Genomic DNA, 20,075 nt, shown 5'->3' on the forward strand with positions numbered 1-20,075 from the left:
AGACCTGATCCCAGCCAGTTTCCTTCCATCACTAGGGAATTGTGTGCCTTTGGACAAGTCACTTCCCAGCTCTGTAAATGAGGAGGTGGCTGTTCCCACAGCCCCTGACACTAGTAAATAGCTTTCACATCATACTCTCATAGAGCCTCGCAGCAACCTGGGACCTGGTAGGGCAGGCAAGAGACACTATCTTCACCCAGAAAATGTGGTAATTAGCTGGGCCCCATCTAGGTCCCAGGATGTGGTGAGGATGCACGGGGGGCCTAAGTGAGCTTGACCACCTGCTAACTTCAGATGGATAGATGCCAGTTAAGATTAACACCTGCCCCGTTTTATGGATGAGTAAACTGAGTTCAGGGAGGTGATGAGCCTTGTCTCATGTCACACAGCCGGTAAGCGGCAGAGAGGTAGGATTCCAACACCAGATTCTTCCCAGCGCACTCCCGCGGCTTCTCCAAACACTTCCAGAGCTCCTGGCAGAGCTGGGGAGTCTGTTCAGACGGAAGCTCAGCCACCCCCCACCCCATCCCCGCTGGTTAATCTGCCAGGGTTTCCTCAGTAGGGCAAGCTGGCGGGCCGGGCGCGGTGGGGAGAGGCCGTTGGCGGGTCCGAGGCGGACAGGTGTTCCGTAGGGTCAGGACCCGCCCCGGCAGCACCGCCTGCCCCCCCGCCAGGGCCCCCGGCTCCCCGAATGCAAATCGCTGCTTTGCCTGGGCCGGAGGCCAGGCGCGGGGGCCCTGCCAGGGGGCGTGGCCCTCGGCCCCCGCCCCGCCGCGCCGCGTGCTCACCTGGGGCGTGTGGCAATCCCATCGCGCCGAGTGCTGCCGGGTGGGCGGGAGGGAGCAGCGGAGCGCGCGACGGCTACGGCGACGGCTCCGGCGGCGGCTCCGGCGGCGGCTCCCGCGGCGGCGGCGGCGGCGGCCGGGGGCGGGCGGAAGGAGACCCTGGCTTCCCCGGGGGCCCGGCTGGGGCAGCCGCGAGGGGCCTGGGGGGAAGCTGGCTTTGGCCCGGCCTGGGGCAGGATGGTGAATCTGGAACCCATGCACCCAGGTGAGGGGCGGAGGGCGGGAGCTCTGACAGGTGTCGCTGTGCTCGGGCAGGGGCGAAGGACAGGGGCGCCGCTCTCGGGGGGGTCTTGTTTCCCAGCGGCCAGGAGAGGGCAGTGTGGATAGCGGGTCACCACGAGCGGGCGGGCGCAGGGTACATATGGGGGACTTTGGGGAAGAATGAAGGTAGGGGCTACGGTGGAGGGTGGGAGGGCTTCTGAAGCCTCGCATCTGGAGAGCGCTGGCATCTGAGAGCCGCAGCCGTGTGGGACCTGGGCGTGCTGAGCTGTGGTAGTCTCGGGGAAGTTGCCCTGTTCACTGGTTGCAGAAGGGTGGCTCACTGGTTCAGCCAGGGGTGTGGACCTTGGAGTGCAGAAGTGAGGGAAATACGTGTATCCACATGTTGCGTGTTTGGTGTCCCAGGCATTTACGTGAAGTATAGGGAGAGTGGATATTTGTAAGGTCTAGGGGGTGCCTAGGAAAAGTGAGTGGAGCTGGGCATTTACAGAGGCACACCTGGGGCAGGTGCCATGGTGCACACGTATTGATCAGGGCCTAGGGAAGCATGTGTCCGTGTGTATCAGAGGTGAGTCTACCTGTCCCCATGTGTGTTGGGAGAGGAGGTGGAGCAGACCCCACCCGTGAAGGTGTACCTGCTCCCCTGCTCCGTGAGTCTAGGCAGTGCCGTAGGCTGGTGCGCGGTGGGGCTGGGGAGTCCACGTGCAGGGGCTGAGCCGGAGCTCTGTGGGACCCACAGGAGGAGCAGCCTGCACAGGGCCCTGTGGGAAAGCTCTTCCATCTCTGTGTCTGGGGGCGGGGGCAGTGAGAGATACATCCTCTGTGTTCCATGTCCCATGGATTTAGATACCAAGCCCTCCTCTCTTCAGGGGTGGGAACGTAGGCCATGGAAATGCTTTTCCGGGAGTCAGTTTCCCCTGCGTGAAAGGTCTACGGGCATGGAGTGAACCAAGGCCCCTCCATTCACCCTGCTGATCCCTCCTTCCACAGCCGGGCAAGGACCGGAGCTCCTAATCCAGGAGGTTGGACTTGGTGTCGGGGTGGGCCTTCTGGAGGTCTGAGGGCCTGAGCAGAGACGGACTGACGTGGAGAAAGCTGAGCCTGATTTGGCCATTTCAAACCAGCAACTTGCCTCTTAAAGGGGGCAACACCCAATGAATGACCTTCATTAAGGACTTCAGGGCTGTTGACGGGAATTTTGTTACCTGCTCTCCTTTCTGGAGGAAGAGTGAGCGAGTCACTTCTCGTGACCTACCCCAAGGAGCAGGGCAGGCTGGAGGCTTTGGCCCTTCCTGGAGCCGCCAATCCTTGAAATCAAGCAGCAGTGGGTGCAGGGGGGAGACCCAGTTTCCCAGACGCAGTCCTGGTGGGGCTGAGTGAAAACCAGCAGACGGTGAGGTGTTAGCTCTGAGCGGATCCCCAGGTGCTAGGACATGCCAGGGAGGGCTCGGTGTGGCGGAAAGAATCATCCAACTGGGTATCATCCAATGGTTGGGGAAAGTCCATTTTCAGACCTCATAGCACCAGCATGGAGCTGGACATAGCTGGGGGCAGCTCCCGGGTTCTCCTTCCTCCACTTTCCACCAAGGAGGCCTAAGTGTGCATGGCAGCAAGACCTGAAGGCACACCCCCAGTGGGAAGTTCTTTAGGACCAAGATCAGAGACTTCCTGGGGGTTTTCCACTTCATCGTCTACTGGAGGCTCCTGCTCTGGGGGAAGTGGGAGGAGGGGGGGCAGCTGGGACCCAGCAGGGAGGCCGCCTGGGGGCTAAGAAGATCTAGCGGAGAGCAGGAAAGAGAGGGTGAGCTTGAGGTGAGGAGGCCAAGCCCTCCATGCCTGGCCTGGGAGGAAGCTCCAGGCTGACGCTTTTCAGAAGCCCGGGCACCTCCCCCAGCCCTGTCCCCCACAGGCAGACACAAAGGGGGAGATTGAGCTAAACCCAGGGTGCGCTGACTCCTCAGGTGGGTTCTCCGTCCACCTGTCTACCTCAGGTGGGTGACCTGAGTCATCTCTCTACATTTGTTTGCCACTGCTCCCCAGCCCGCTTCTGTAGTCTATCTCCCCTCAGGGCTGTCTGGCCTCCCTGTGAGGTTTCCTGGCCCCTCTGTGGTGTCTGGTTCCTCTTTGGAGACCTCAAAGGGATCGCTCAGTTTGGGACTTTCTGTGGGGCCTCTCTAACTAGACCTCCATTTGAGAGCTCCCTTTGCTGGGTCTTCTCAGTGGGCTTTTTAGTCTGGGGTCATCTTTGTAAGGTCTTTCATCGAGGGCCCTGCTGTGGGGTCTCTGAGGGAGGATCCGTCTATAGAGTGTCTCCCTGGGGGCCCCTCTCTAGGGTCTCTCAGTCCAGGATCCTCTCTGTGGACATCTGGTCTCTTCTGAGCCCTATTTTTCCCCTCCCAGTGATCCTGTGTCCTGTGGATGCTTTATAAACAGCACTTGCCCTGTAAATCCCCAGTCCTAGGCCCTTGGGGATTCCCCCTCCATTGATCTACTGCAACAGTTTGGGGGGGGTGGTTGGAGGGGGAGCAGGGGCACACAAAGTAGTGCATAAGGTCCCCCGCTCAGCAGCTCTGTAAGCACTGCGGCCCCTGAGTCAGCCCATCTTTTTGCTCTGATAACCTGGGTACCAGCCGTGATTCAGGTTGGCCTGGGATCTCAGCACTTTGTATTTTGTAGAACACCTCTCACGTGGGAGCACCAACACCTGAGCAGGCATGAGGTCACCAGACACAGGGGGAGCACCCTGGCTAAGGAGGGGCTCCTCCCTCCCAGGCCCAATGCAGGTAGACAAGAGTCAGACAGAAAGCTCAGGAGGGAGAGAAGAGATGGAGGAAACAGTGGGAAACCAGCCGGAGGGGGACACCTGGTTAGTCCCAGAGCATCTCTTTTTTGCCCTTTTCCTCACTGTGAGCTGTTCCCTATCAGCTGGGAAAGAAGGATCAAGTCTCACAGACTGATACCAGTTCCAGCTCAGGACCATTGGGTTGGAAGGTCTCTTGAGAGGAAGTGCATTTCTCTTGAAGAAGAGGCGAGAGGCATCTCCTCCAGGGGAGAGTTGGAGCCCTGGCTAGCTCAGAAGTAGGACCGGTGGGCCCCTTGAATTCCCTCTGGTAGAAGCGCCTGCAGCAGTGGGTGTGGGAGGGAGAAGTCAGGAGGGAGCTCCAGTCCCTTCCGAAGTGATGAAGATGGACAGTAGGAGAGAGAGTAGTGGGCCTTTTGCTTTCCTGGCATAGCCTGGACCCAGGAGGTCCAGGACACTGTGGACACTCAGCCTGCAGCCTGGGGAAGTGCTGCCCCTTGGACTTTGCTCCTGGAGGTTCACACACATCCTGGTTCACAGATGTGTAAGGAGGGGCTGCTGCTGGGTCATGCCAAGGCACAGGGAGGGCAAGGCCAGCAGCCAACATTTCGCTCTAGCTTCAGTGGATGACAGCGCCGGTGAAGCAGATAAGGGGCTGCGTCTGGTATCTGGGTTCTTACACGAAGCAGCTGAGCCTCCCCAGGGAAGGGAGTGATGGCAAGGAGCCTCCTCAGTTGCCAGCTGAGATTAGAAGAGCAGAGAAGCCTGACCGCACCCCACATCTCTCTCACTCACCTCCGGCAAGTGCTGTCCGCCAGGCGAAGGGTTACGGCGTCTCGGCGAGTTTCGGTGTTGGCCCATTTTTAGGCTGAGACCCAAGAGCTCGTCCCACCCATCAGCCTCGGCCTCCTACCCAACAGGAACAGGTTCTCAGTGTCTTAGCATCCTATGGGAGTTAAGAGGTTTTACAGATCATCTCAGCCTGACCCTCCATTCAGACTCAAACCCCTGTCCAATCCCAAAGTGTCACAATGTTGCTCCCATAATGGGTACATCCAACGAGTAGATGTCCTGTCAGAGTGTGGAGCCTTTGACTCCTTCAAAAGTTATTGTTAGACATGATTAGGACTACCTTTTATGCTAATTTAAAAGATCAGAGAGATGGCTTTTGGATAGAGTTAAAGGTGGTGCAGGGAATGGGTGTTGGAGGAGTGTTTGGGTTACAGGCATAGAATTATGGTTTAGCTAAAAAGTTACCCTTCTTAAACGTCAGATGTTTGAAATAAGTTGATTCAGAATACCTGTTCATCATCCCACCCTCCCTACCTCTTAAACTCTTCTTGTCCCCTTGAGCGTTTTTCCCATGAAGTCAGAATGTGGAGAATGCAGATGGCTTCCCAGGTAAAGGACAAATTATGATAGTGCTTAGACAGAAAAACCAAAGCTGTTTAATGTAATGGGACAAGGGGACTCCGATCGAAGCCTAAGTATCTGTTTAGTTAATTCATTGATCACGTGCTTCCTTTGTGCCAGGCGGTTTTCATTCAGTATCTTATTTGCTCCTCATTATAACTCTGGGAAGTATCATTTTTCTCTTTTTTTTTTTTTTTAGCTGAGAAAACTGAGGTTCAAATATGTGGCTAGTGTCCCCCTGTGCTGGTTAGGATGGCACTGGGATTAAATCCAGGTCTGTCTGCTGTCAAAACCCATGCTCTGAATTCCCGGCGCTACTGAAGCAGCTTTAAAAGCCGACTGAGAGGGCTTCCCTGGTGGCGCAGTGGTTGAGAGTCCGCCTGCCGATGCAGGGGACACGGGTTCATGCCCCGGTCCGGGAAGATCCCACATGCCGCGGAGCGGCTGGGCCCGTGAGCCATGGCCGCTGCACCTGCGCGTCCGGAGCCTCTGCTCTGCAACGGGAGAGGCCACAACAGTGAGAGGCCCGCGTACCGCAAAAAAAAGAAAAAAAAAAAGCCCACTGAGGGTGAGCACTCACCCTCTCCCGCCCCTTCCCAGCAGTCTCTGATGTTTTCTCAGCACTGTTGAAGGATCCCTATGGGGAAGTGTGACTGAGCCGACCTGTAATAGGCAATGCCCAGCTCCAGCGTGGGACTTCATGGGTGGCACAAAGCTAAGCCCATTTCCCCACTGGAGCAGAAAGCGTGGAGTAGCAGAAGCCCTTTGCAGGCGTGTCCAGGTGGCCCACACTAGTTACTCTGCATATTCATGCATGACAGACTGTACAAAAAGTTTCAAACTGCAGCAGGAAGGACTTTGGTTAGGCTGGAGAAATGCCTTCTTAAATGTAGCACACTGAGAGGGGTGGCAAGTGTCGCTGCAGGGTTTCCCCTAGAGGTCTGTAACCACGCAGGACAGTGTGGATGTCTGGGGAGGGCTGTACGGAGGAGCTCCAAGTATTTACCTGGGAGTCATCACTTTGACCGGTCTCAAAACTATTCCTCAAACTACAGTGGCTCCCAAGGTTGCTTACTCCCTCCCCTGCTCCTGGGGTGTTCCAAGGGCTGGAGAACCTCGGGACTCCCCATCTCTGTCTTGCTTGGCATGGCAGTCACCCCTCCCGCATTGCAGTCACTACACCCCCTGGGACCACACTTTAAATCTCTGCCAGAGCCACACACATCATTGCCCTAAAAAAAAAAAAAAAGAAGAAGAAGAAGAAAGAAAATTCGGTTTCTTCCTGCTTTTCCTGGGGCGGAGGCCCACCCTTCTCCCTCATCCTGATCATCTCCAGACCTCAGGCATCCAGACTGTCAACTGCCTGATTACGTGGCGCAAATTAAGAAGGCCTGCTTACCCGGGATTGGCTGGGGAGCCGGGTATGCAAATTGGCTCACCAAGACTTTATCTGGTTTGAAAGAGTTAAAAGTGCTGCCCCAGAGAAGGGGTGGGGGTGGGGGGGTCAACACGATTTGAATAAAATATTCTTCTGTCTTTAACGGCTTCAGTATTTGGGTGGCTTCATAAGGAGAGGAGCTGAGAGTGAGTTAGCTCAAAGTTGTCTCTTTCCTTCTCTTTGCTGACCCTTGAGGAGACTTGGGGGCCTCTTAGGCAGTGGCAGCTGTCTGTTGTGGGTAAATGTTTAATTTATTGAAATGAAGCAGGGCAGAGAGGCCAGGCCCGCAGCACTTGGGGGCTGAGACAGGGGGCCTTGTGTAGGTCTTCTCTCTCGGCGGGGCACTGACCCGCCTGCCATCCCTTTCTTACTGAGAACGTTGAAGGAGTAGGAGAGAAGGTAAGGGTTCCCAAGGAGGGCCACACAGGAGCTAGGGTTTGATCACCAGACAGTGGGTTGACCTCTGAGAATCAGGCAGAGAATAGAGGCAGGATTGGCTAAAAAAGATGAGAAGGGCAAGCCTTGGTTCAAGGGTACTCTTACCTCTCAAGGTAGAGTGATTATGAGGGGGAGGACGGGAGATGGATATTTCTTACGCTACTTTAAAAAATAACAGACGTTCCCCAAATCCCAAAGGAAATGCAGAAGGAGAATGAGAAGCATTCTCCCCCATTCCCCACCCTCCGCTGTACCCTTCCCCTTGTTAAATTTTTACCAACTGAGCCTGGTGATAGAAGGAAGGGGCAATGGATGATGCAAAGGGGAGAGACCCTGCAGTAGCCCTGGAGAAAGGGGGAAAGGAGGCAAGTCTGGGAGGAGGGGATATGTGCCCCGAGCTTATGAATATTCTAGTAGTTGTATGTTTAGGAATCAGGAATTTGAAAGTCTGATGCTTGTGGTAATTACACATTCATCTTCGCTGTTTAGTTAAAGCCACATATGTCATAGCGAGAAAAATTGTGACCTGTTACTAAAATCAGTTGTGTTTTCCCTGCAGATATCAAGATGAGTGGGGATGTAGCAGATTCTACAGTTGCTCGAAGTGCTCTCAGCCAGGTGGAGACAGGTAAGGGTCTTCTCTTCTGGGAAATGAAAAAGAAAAGCAAGGGCAGGACAGAGTTACTGGAATTCATCGAATAATGGAATAATGTGGTATCTCTTCTGGCTTGGTCTTTCAGCCAATCAGACCCAAAGGCTGGGTCTTAGGCAATGAAGGGATTCCCTAGAGACAGGGGGTATGACCCTGGAGCCTTTGAACAGTAGACATTGGTCTACAGCTGAACAAAGCCTCTGAAACTAGGCTAGGAAAGGGCCAGATCCTTAGAAACAAACAAGAAGTTAGGGAGGAGAGTCACTTTTTTTTTTTTTTTCATTTTTAAGTAACATTTGTTTTTTTGCTTTTAGTTTTTTTTACTATTTTTTTAATAGATCTTTATTGCAGTACAATTGCTTCACAATATCCTGTTAGTTTCTGTTGCACAACAAAGCGAATCATCCATATACATACATGTGTCCCCATATCCCCTCCCTCTTGAGCCTCCCTCCCACCCTCCCTATCCCACCCCTCTAGGTCATCGCAAAGCACCGAGCTGATTTCCCTGTGCTATGCTGCTGCTCCCCACCAGCCAACTATTTTTACATTCGATAGTGTATGTGTGTCGATGCTACTCTCACTTCGCCCCGGCTTCCCCCTCCCACCCCGTGTCATCAAGTCCATTCTCTATGTCTACCTCCTTATTCCTGCCCTGCAACTAGGTTCATCAGTACCATTTTTTTTCAAGACCCCTAGAAGCAGCAGGCTGTGTTCCCAGCTGCTACTGACTGACAGAAGGCAGAATGTGTCTCTGGTAGAGGGGAACTAAGGCCTTTTAACCCCAGATTTCTCAATAATGCTACTCAAGGAACTAATCAAAAGGCCCATGTACAAGTGTTCCTCTTCCAAATTACATGCATGTGGGTGGCAAACAGACCCAGAAAGGAGGGCTTGGTGCCTATAGAAGACTTCGCTTTGTGAATAAAAGGAAGAGGACAGGGAAGAATTGAGAAGAAAGTTTCATAGCTCTCTGCTTTTAACTCCATAGTCCAAACCTGGCTTTGAAAGCTCCATATAATTAAAAAGAACTTAAAGAAAGATGAGCATAAATTGTAACACCACCAAATAACTTTAATAGTATCCCAACAAGACCTCAATTAGTCTTTCATCTGGATCATTAGAGGTATTGAAATTAGAAGTGGAAGAGAGTTGATGTCCCCCAGAGCTAAAATCTTTTCCCAAGTCTTCAGGTGCGGTCTACTTCCATTCTTGAAGCTAAAAGACTCAGGATCAGGGACGTGATAATTGGGGGTCTTGTGGAGGCATCTGCAGCATACATTTACCATAAACTTTTCTGCTCCTCCGCCCTCAATTTAGTATTGAAACTGTCTGTTTACATGGGTAGTGGTACATGTTGTTTTTTATTTTTGTGGTACACGGGCCTCTCACTGTTGTGGCCTCTCCCGTTGTGGAGCACAGGCTCCGGACGTGCAGGCTCAGCAGCCATGGCTCATGGGCCCAGCCGCTCCGTGGCATGTGGGATCTTCCCGGACCGGGGCTCGAACCCGTGTCCCCTGCATCGGCAGGTGGACTCTCAACCACTGCGCCACCAGGGAAGCCCAGTGGTACATGTTTTATATTTTGCTTTGTGTCTGGGAAGAGTTAAGCTTGGAGAGAGTGGGCCAATTGCAACCATTTGTCAGTTGATTTATTAGCTGAGTACGTTTTACTAAAGGTCTGTGGAGTGGGGTATCTGTTCTCCCCAGTTGTGAAGAAAATTCCCTTTAATCTCCAGAACTCCAGCAAGGCTTTCATATCTGTTTACCTGATGAGTAGTAATAGGTACCTCTCTGCTCTGAACTCTTCCCTAGAGAAAAACCAGAGTCCAGAAGCCTTGATGCAGAAGTTGAGTCACCCTTTCCCAGTAGCAGGCTGGCTAGAGCCAACTCTTCACCTGGGCCAGGTGTATTGCCCCAGGTATGTGGTGACACAGCTAAGGCAATGTCCATGTGGGTGGAAGACCACGCTTAGCAGGATAGCAGAGCTATCACAAAGTTATGGGACCAAGTCAAGGCAGCTGCATCAGGAGTGAGAAGGACCTACATGAAGCCCTGAAAAGCCATCCAGGAGACAGAGGGAGTTCAGAACCTAGGTGGGGATTAGGAAGGTTCAGGCGTTACAGGCAATCTCAGCAAGTTCTGGCCTCCTGTCTGGGACTGTGGGAGCTTGCACAGACTAGGTTGAAGGAGAAAGAGTCTGAACATAAACCGAGACTTTCAGAATACGAGTGTCATCGCAGTGTCTGCCAGTTCAAAATGTGGCCTTGGACCAGCCACTTTGCTTCCCTAGGAGACAGGAACAGATGACCTTTGAAGAGTATGGATTTAGAATCAAACAGACCTGGGGGTAAAAAATCACAGCTCTGCTGCTTACTGGTTTATATGATCTGATGAGTTACTTTAACCTCATCTCTTCTATAGAGGACAATTAATGTCCATCTTAGAGAGTGGGTTGAGAGTTAGCTGAGATATTTAAAGCCCTTAGCACAGTGCTTGGCACATGACAGCTGCAGTCATCATTTCCTCTGGTGGCATCATTAAGATTCTGTGATTCTGTAATATACACAACGAGACTTGCTGCTAAGTGTTCTGGGGCTGCAGGTAGCTGGGGTGCCCTTCTCCCCTTCACTCAGGCCGAGTGGGTCAACGCTGCAGGTTGATTTTGTTCCTTCCACCATTCAGGGAAAGATTCTGTGTGGGTCCTCCTCAACTCCAAGGAGACCCTTTAGTTCATGCTGTCAGAACGCCTCCATTCCCAGATCCTTCACTTCTAGCGGCTCAGCTTGGTGGCTGGTAGCATCCTTACTTAGGTGACTGTCAAATTACTGCATGTTTGTAAGGGCAAGAAAAAAAGAGGCAGCTCATTAAAGTAACCAAACTTCCTGGAAAGTCATTCTGACTCATTTTTTACAGAGGAAAGCTTATCATGAGTCACAGTGATTACCAACTTGGTTTAATGGCTTCCTTTAGATTTTTAAAAGGCAGATTCCCCTTCCCAACAGGGCCTGAATTAAGGGGTGGTTTGTCTCTGGGTTTTCAAGAAACTATAAACAAAGGTGACCTAGAAAGCCCCAGCTCCCTGAGAGCACCCTCTGTGTTGTGTGAAATCCCCAAGGTGCATGAGGTGGGAGCTGGGAAAGGGAAGTGAATTTCCCCTCCACACTGGCCAGGACTGCAAAGGAGAGCGTTCTCTAGTCCAGACACAGACCTCCCGGTTGGTAGAGACCTGGCAGGGCAGCTAGCTCATCCTTTCCTTTCCTGCGGTCTGTGAGGAAGCCGAGGCATGGGTGGACAGAGGATAAATTCAGTGTCTTGGTGACAGCACTCGGGACCAGAGGAGGCTCCCAGTCCCCTGGCCAGTGTTGTTTCCACACCCCGCAGAAGATTGAAGCCAAGCTGTTTCTAGATTTCTGAACTATCAGCTTTTCTATCCTTCCTTTTACTTCCCGTTTTTACTTTTCCTTCCTTCTTGAGGCTGACACCAATTTTTTTTTTTCTGGTTCTCAACTGAGTGGTTGATAAGAACATAGCCTTACCCACATTTCAAAAGCTCCCAGCTCCATAACTGACCATCCCCAAGCACCCAAGCAGATAACCCTATGACTTTTGACCACTCTGGTCACAGTGTAGCCTCCTACACAGGGGAGGACAAATACGGCGGGCTTGGGAGGAGGAAGGGAAAGGCCAGTCACATCCACGGAGCCTCCTGCCCATACCCAGGCACATGGAGCCAACTGTACATGCATTACTTCATTTAATTCTTACAATTGCCATTTTTATCAATGAGGAAGTTGCAGCTCAGAATGAGAAACTGATTAGCCCAGGATCACACAGCTTCTAACCAGTAATCAAACTCAGTCCTGACTCCAGGCTATTAACTCCCTGCAGATTATTGGGCAAATGTTTTCCCACCCAGACATTTATTTTCCTCCCCATTAAGGAGGGTTTGGGGCTGGAGAGTCTCTAAGGGCTGAATTTTTAAAGATGTGTATGCAGTTCTGCTTTTCCAAATTCTCTGCCATCAGTTCCCACACCGTGCATTTGTGTGGGGACTTCCTCAGCCCTGAGCTCTGCCCGTCTAGCCCGTCACCTCCCTCAGCCCCTATATCCCCTCCTTCCACCGTCCCTCTCAGCCCGCTCTCCTCTGACTCCTCCAGCTGCCTTGCTCTGTTCAGGCTCTGCCCTCTTCTCCGACCTCGCTGGCAGTCCTGGCTCCTGTCAGACCCTGGGCTCAGAAAGATGATGAAACAGTCCCTGTCTTCCAGGAGCTTTCCTCCAGGGCTTCATGGTGGAGTGGATCACAGGGCCAACTTGTGTTTGGAAGAGCACGTTCCAACAGTGTCTTTGGACTTTACAACAATTCCGTGAGGGTAGATGGCACCATCCCACTTTGCAGATGGGGCAATTGAGGCTGGTTAGCTGGTTTCACCAAGATTCTGTATCTAGCAAATGACAGAATTAAACTTGGGTCTTTCTAGTGACTATTTACCCAGAGATGGTGGTGGGAAGACTGGGGACCAGCACAGGAAAACCAGGGACAGAGGACACAAGAGCGTGGCTGCATCAGGGAGATGCCGAAATTATGGCAGGTGGCTCCAGCCAAGGGGCTTGGCTCTCCTCCTTGGCCGGAGGAGAGCCAAGCCCCTGCTGGGGGGCTGGTTTCATCCAAGAGGCAGAAGCCTTGTCTGGTGCCAAAATGTGCTTGCTGGGGAAGAGAGGGAAAGAGCTGGGATCCACTTACTCCCCTTGGTGAACTGTGGAGGGTGAGAATCTGGCCTTGGAGAGAACTGTCTCCATCTCTTCTCTCATCCTGAGCCAGCCTCACCAACACACCAGCCCAGGCTCCCCGCATTCTGCAGATTCAGTTGTCATTGGTGGAGTGGGGGATTGCAGGCCCAGATGACAGTGGAGCAGACGCCTTAGGACCCTTGTCCTGCTCAGAGATCTGGGAAGGAAGGGCTCCACGAGGGGAGCCCAGGGGAGGAAAAGGGGAGCAAGAAGGGAGGGGGTGGGGACTGGACTCTGTCAGTCATCCCTTCCTGCTGGCCTTCTTCTTTGCTTCAGTTGCCTAACTGAGAGGTGAAATGGCTCACCGTGTCCCACCGTCTGGAAGGACCATCCAGGGGAGTTAGCTGTGTGGGGACCCTTTGCAGAAAGTCTCCTCACTTAAATCTGGCAACTTTCTGCATGGTTTTAAGACGGAATGGACACAATTATATAGGGGAGGCCAGAGAAGTTAGTGATTCTCCTTAAGGCCCGAAGAAATAATGAGTAACTGACCCAAGAAGAGAAACCCCGTCTTGGTCAGTTCATTCCTGGGGTCTCGCCATCTCCACCCTACTGAGTCCCCAAGAAAAGAGCCAAGGATAAAGAAACTACGTCTCACTGCGACGAAGAGGTGCAGTTCCAGGCAGAAACAGGCAGAAGGCTCTAGAGACGTGTGTGGGTTTTAACCCAAATGTTTATGGAATAAAACTATTGTTTCAATGACAGAGAGGACAAGAGAAGTCTAGGAAGTACCTGGGGTGAGGTGAGACTTGGGGGAAGGTGCGGAACAGTCTCCTATTGACAGCTCTTTCTAAATGAGACACATGGGCGCACGCACACACACACACACACCCCCTTTTATGATTAAATGACAGAGTGGGTGTGAAAGCACTTTGCAAAGTGTATGTCACCATACAAATACAGTCCATCATTAGGTTGATAATTATCAGAAATGTTCGGGAGACAAGACAAAGCTCCGTCACTGAGCAGTGTGGGACAAGTTTGCTTGTGCCTTAGACTCGAGTTTCCTTGTCATAATATGGGGGGCGGAGAGGACTTGGGGGAATAAAGTGAAGAGAATGAGCTGGGTGGGCTCTAGGATTCAAGCCTGGTGACTCTAGTCCTGTGCCTTGGTCTGTGCCCACTCTCGCCCTTACCTCTCTGGAGGACAAAAAGGAAGCCATAGCCCCTCCAGATGTCCGGGGGGAACTGATATGAATCCCTGGATTCTGAGAGGATATCTTGTTCATACCTCTCTCTTCCTTTGAAGACATTTCAAAACCATCCCTGGAAAATAAAGGATCCTGTTCTTAGAGCTATTTTCCCCTCATTTATCCTCCATCCTTAAGAAAAGCTAACCCCACAATTTCTCTTGGCCACCTATTCTTGTAGGATACAATTCACAGTGTCGGGAAGTCCTCTCCTATCTCTTGTCTACAACCCTCATGCTGCAGCATAAGCCCCTTGCCCCTGGTTCTGGCCCTCTCAAACCAGAGTGGCTTCCATCTTACCACGTTTCCAGTTTCTGTGCAGGGAGATGAAGAGGTACTAATTCACCATCCAGGCTTCATACTGTGGCTGTGTGCGCCAGAGGTCTCGGGAGAGCAGCCTGTGGCGTCAGGAGGAACCTGCCTCTAGCACACAGAAAGCCTCTGCAAATAAAAGAACTACTACAGCAGCTCCCGCCTGGGCCACACTGTCTCACCCATCTAGTCCCAATCCCAACCCACAGGGCAGGACCATGCTGCTCAGATGAACGTGTTGTGTTGTTTTTGGTTTTTTTTTTTGCGGTACGCGGGCATCTCACTGCTGTGGCCTCTCCCGTTGCGGAGCACAGGCTCCAGACGCGCAGGCCCAGCGGCCATGGCTCACGGGCCCAGCCGCTCCGCGGCATGTGGGATCTTCCCGGACCGGGGCACGAACCCGTGTCCCCTGCATCGGCAGGCAGACTCTCAACCAGTGCGCCCCCAGGGAAGCCCGTGAAGTGTTTTTTTTTTTTTTTTTTTGCTGTACGCGGGCCTCTCACTGCTGTGGCCTCTCCCGTTGCGGAGCACAGGCTCCGGACACACAGGCTCTGCGGCCATGGCTCGCGGGCCCAGCCGCTCCGCGGCATGTGGGATCCTCCGGGACCGGGGCACGAACCCGTGTCCCCTGCATCGGCAGGCAGACTCTCAACCAGTGCGCCCCCAGGGAAGCCCGTGAAGTGTTTTTAACAGCAGTGTGTTTTTTATATGTTGCTTGAAATCAGGAGGTTTATAACACATTCATGTCCAGAAATGAGTGAAGATACTTTAAAGTCTAAGCACACTATATATGAGTGTGTTAGGAGTGTGTATGTCGCAACCTCAAGAGGGGTAATAGTCCATATGGACTAAATTAATACTTGCCTCTGGGTAGCAGGTATGTTTGTAAATATAAAATTATGTTAAACCTTAACACCAGTGCAGGTGAATGAGCCAAGTCCTGCCTGGCACCCGTCCCTCTTCCTTTCGGAGATCTCTTTAAGGAAGGCCACCTTCCCTGCCCCAGCTGCCATCTCTGCAGCCCCCAGAAGAACATGGACCTCCTTTTCTCTCCAGCCTAAGAGGGAACAAAGCGAGGGGGCTGCGTGGTGGGGGCACCTGTGTGCTGCCTTTTACCATCTGGAGTTCCGCTTGGTTTCATCAGCAGTCATTCCTTAGGGCACTGCTTCAAACAACGTGGGCTGCAGGACTGGTCGTTTTACTTCCGGTCTGTCACAGAGCAGTCCACGGTCCCACCGTGCAGGACTGGTATGCAGCTCGTACCCACCACACACATTCAACAGGGCCCAGACTTGTCTACACTGCGTCCACAGGGAGCACTCACTCATGACGTACTTGGGGTGCTGTGAACATTTCTAAATTCTTACTCTCTGTGTTTGGACACATCTGGTCTCCGACCTTAATGAACAGTTCAGACCAGCCTGGCTGTGGGACCACACTTGGAAGTGCCCTGCATTAGAGGATAAGAGTGTGATAAGAATGCCCCTTTCCTTTGGCATCCCATGGGCAATGGATACATCTTATGACCTTCTCAGCATCCCTCCTACTCCCACTGTCATTGCTGTGGGGGCAATGATGGGGAGATCCAGCAGGAGAGGTCGGTCCCAGGCTATCCTTTGCTTCCAGGGGTGAAATGACACCCACCCCCAACCCGCTACCAACACACACACACACACACACACACACACACAGAGGCCCTGAGCAGCGTCCAGAGACTCAACACTGTAGCTTCTGGGGCTTAGCCCTTCACTAAGGCCCCCAAATTGCAGCCCCCCTCCCTCATAAGCTGTGAGTAAATGCTTTTGGTCTCTTGGGTCCACCCTCCTCCTTAAGAAACAGTTACAGTAATGAACACCTGGTGTGGAAAATTGCTGAACAAGTGGAAAAAGAAATTGAAAAGAAATGAGCAGCCAAATTAGGGTTACGTCTTAGGGTTTGAAGAGCAGCCCCAATCCGGACTACTGAAATGCAGTTACACTCGGTCCGCCCCACTCCCAAACACACAGACACACACACGCCCAACTCACACTCACGCGCAAACACACACGACTCACACAATCCCCACCTCAAAGCCCTCAGGGCAGGGTGGGCAGTCTGGCGGTGGGGGTTCATCCCCTGGCAGTCTTCCTTTCTGGTCCAGGCTCTATCAGAGGCAGGCTGGGGTGGTCGGGGGGGGTTTGTGAAACTACAGGAGGGGCAGGGGAGACGGAAGTTGGAGTCTCTGCCTGCATTTGCCTGTGGGTCCCCCTCGGGAAGGGAAGGGCTCTGCCAGGATGACCCATCCTTAGGAAGAGCTGCTGAGGGGAGAGGCAGGTGCAGCTCCCCTTGCATCCTCTCACTCCCCACTCCCCACAGCCAAGGGGAAGAGGGGCAGACATGTCCTTAAAAGGGAAGCAGCATGAGGTCATCCCAACTGGGGCTGTGTTCCTCTCATTGGAGCCCGAGGGTCTGGTAGGACAGGGCTGGGGAGGCTGAGCGAATGACCAGAGTCCTCAGAGGAGACTGCATTTCATTTCTAGAGACTTCAGCCACAGACAGTTCGAAGTCCCCTCCGGGATCCTCCATGGGCTTAGGGCTGACTGTGGGGGAGCTCCTGGGTAACAGCAGGGCCCTGGGAGACTCAGGTAGGGCAGGCCTGTGTGCCAAGCTCGGAGCAGGGGAAACAGAGCTGCGGGCATCTCCCCAGAAGGTACTAGTGCTGTCGACCCAAAAACTAATAGGTGTTGATTTGCATGGCATTTTACACACAGGTTCCGTGCCCTGCTTTCTATCTCCTATCACTGGCACCACCGAAGCCCTCTAGGTCTCTCTTCTCCTGTCACCCCCTCCAGGAGCATCGCTGTGTCCTCCAGACTCCAGAACTTCCTCACCACCATCTAGCCCATCCTCGGATTAGGCTAGCCTGAGAAAAAACAGCGGTTGGTCTCGCTTGGGTGAGACCAAATCTGGGTCCAGATTTGCACTAGAGAAGCAGGCAGGAAGCCTGGCAGGTCTGGGCCCCTTTGGGCACCTCGGTGAGGGGTGCCCCACCTGCCTGCTGGGAAGAGGAACAAAAAATCTAAGCCAGAGAGCCCAGAGAGGGGCCAAAAGGAGAGGAAACCCAGTGGTTGCTATGACGATGGGGTCCTGGCGCCCAATTTGCATAGGGCAATGATTTCCATACTGCAGGGTGAATTTCCATATCCCTGCCTCAAAGCCTGTTGGGGCAGGGAGTGGGGAGAGGGGAGAGGTCATTTGAAATTCAAATGAGGATGATTAAGGTTTTCTTGAGAAGGGAAGCACGCACAAAAAGGGTTAAGCCGGCTGGGAAATGTCTGCTCTGGACTCCAAGGTATCAAAGGGAGGTGGCACTGGGCTGGCTGCTCCCACCCTGTCCCTGTCCCCTCCCCTCAGGCCCCTGGAGGCTTGAGGGTGGTTGGCTGAGTGGGGTATTAGTGACCTCTGCCTCTCGGGAGAACCAGCTGGGTCCCCATCCCCGCCTAGCCCCAACTCAGTTTACCCCCAGTGTCGTAAGGATGCTTGGGCTCTTAAGGACCATTGAGTGAGCTCTGGTCCTGGGCTCAGGCCTGTCTCCCTCTGCTGACAACAGACTAGTCATCTCAGTTTTTCTACCAGTGAAACTGGAGAAACAGTCTGCACTTTCTTGTTTGGCTGAGGAGATGTGAGGAGAGGTGGAATCTGGACTCATCTCTACCATGAACCTGTGTCAGCAAGTCACCTCCCGTCTTCAGGCCTGAGTTCGTGCATTGGACGAAGGGTCTGAACTTGAGAGTCTCTAAGATCACTTCCGGCTCTAAGATGCTGAGATCTGGGAGCACATGCTGACGCTTTGTGCTCACTGGTTATTATTTGAAAGATGGGGGTTGCTGTACCTCTCAGTTCCTGTAACGTGTTAGGAAGGGCACTGCTGCCCCCAGCTTACCAAGGCGGAGGCATTAAGGGCATAGACTTTGGAGCCAGAGTCTGTATTTGAATCCCAACTTTTCTACTTACTAGTTATATGACCTTGGGCTGGTTACTTAATGTCCCTGCTCGGTTTCCTAGACTGTAAAATGGAGGTAATAATAGGGATAGGCTCCTAGAGTCGCCGTGAGGATGTTTTTTTGTTTTTGTTTTTTAATATTGTGGAGAGTGAGGAACTATTTTTTTTGTTTCTTCTTTAATTAATTAATTTATTTATTTTATTTTGGACTGTGTTGGGTCTTCGTTGCTGCGCACGGGTTTTCCTCTAGTTGCGGCGAGCGGGAGCCACTCTTTGTTGCGGTGCGCGGGCTTCTCACTGTGGTGGCTTCTCTTGTTGCGGAGCATGGGCTCTAGGCACACGGGCTTCGGTAGTTGTGGCTCGTGGGCTCAGTAGTTGTGGTTCACGGGCTCTAGAGCGCAGGCTCAGTAGTTGTGGCGCACAGGCGTAGTTGCTCCGCGGCATGTGGGATCTTCCCGGACCTGGGCTCGAGCCCGTGTCCCCTGCATTGGCAGGCGGATTCTTAACCGCTGTGCCACCAGGGAAGCCCCTGCCATGAGGATTGAATAAGCCAACATGTGTAAGGTGCTTAGAGCAGAGCCTGCCGTATAGTAATGCTATTTGCCAGTATTAGTATCAGAAGGACAGAGTGTCCACACGTGACCCAGTGGCCAATTTAGGGACCCTCTATTAGGAATATGGTCTGTGTCCTGAGTAGACCTACCTGTGAATTCGTTCACTCATGGCCAACACACTGTCCTATCCACCTGCACTTGGGAGTGGGAAGTGTGCTTTGGTGAAGGACCCTCAAACAAACTGACTCCAGGCAATCAGGAAATGGCCGGAAGAAGGGGAGGGAGTTGGTGGAAAGACCCCTCCTCCCAGGACCCAGTGCTTAGGGATGGTACAGATTCAAGGAGACTAGATGATGTTTATAGTTCTGGAAAAACCTGAAGGTCTTTTTTTTTCCCCCTCAAATTTCTGTGGTGACTCCATGTGTGTTTTCATTTGGAGATAGTATGTCAATATATACTGTGGTGTGGTCAGCCTTGGCTGGTGGGCAGACGTGGGCTTGAGTTTCTACTCGGCAATTGACTAATCAGTAACCTTGGGCAAGTTGATTAACCTCTCTGAGCCTCAAGTTTCCTCATCTGTAAAATGGGGATAATAAGAGCACCTACTCATAGGGTGGTTGTGAGGATTAAATGTTGTCCTGTGTATAAAATGTTTAATACAAAGCTTGGTACATAGTAAATGCTCAATAAATGTCAACTATTAATTAATCCCTATTATTTGAATATAGTGTTCTCCTGCCAAAATGTTTGAAAATTCTCTGATCTAGTCCCATTCTCCTATTTTATGGGGAAAGAGAGTGGGGTCAGAAAAGAGGAACGACTTTCTCAAGGTCACAGCAACGGGTTGAGATCCCTGTTCTACCCTAGAGGCAGTCCTCTGTCTTTTGCTTTTGTTTTGTTGTTTCGTTGGACAAAGTCTCCCCCCTCCCCATCACCCTTCCCTCAGAAGTGGCCCCTCCAGCCCTAGGAACACAGGCCCCAGAAGGAGAGGAAGCGACATTACCCCGGGTGAGGGAAAGGGCATGGCATGGTGTCTGGATGCGGAAGACGGCTGTGTGACATTAACCAGCCTCGCCCTCTCTGAGCCTCAGTGTACTCACTGGTGAAACAGGAGTTCTGGAATCCCGGCCCTGTAGAACTCACAGGCAGGCGAGACTCTCATAAGGACTGGATATGAAAGTACACTGCACAGAAAGGAACAAACCCAGTGCACGCCCCAAGACCCATGCGTGTTGGCCAGCGCACCAGCCCTGCAGCCAGAGCCCTGAGACCCAACTTCCTTTCCTCCAGCTCAGGCGCCCGTGGCCCAGCCTCAGTTTCCTTATCTGTAAGACAAGTCAGCCTCAGTTTCCTTATCTGTAAGACAAGTCGTGAGGCATGAATGAAACAAGAGTGTATCTGTGGCAGCTCTCAGAAGTGAGAGCTGTTCTACACATGTGAGA

The 20,075-nt window shown here is 52.6% G+C and overlaps 1 protein-coding gene across 1 annotated transcript in view; it reads left to right on the plus strand.

Moving 5' to 3' along the window:
- Positions 1-1,022: 1,022 nt before the first annotated feature.
- POU2F3 (POU class 2 homeobox 3) overlaps positions 1,023-20,075 on the plus strand; it is a gene marked incomplete at both ends in the record, with an annotated part of 79,242 nt that continues 60,189 nt past the window's right edge. The window contains 2 exons of the mRNA XM_082628774.1: positions 1,023-1,050; positions 7,713-7,781. Coding sequence (XP_082484900.1) covers positions 1,023-1,050; positions 7,713-7,781 — 97 coding nt within the window. The remainder of the gene's footprint in view (positions 1,051-7,712; positions 7,782-20,075) is intronic.

This window comes from Mesoplodon mirus, assembly GCF_964341445.2.
Source record: "Mesoplodon mirus genome assembly, chromosome: 7".
NCBI classification, from domain to species: Eukaryota; Metazoa; Chordata; class Mammalia; order Artiodactyla; family Ziphiidae; genus Mesoplodon; species Mesoplodon mirus.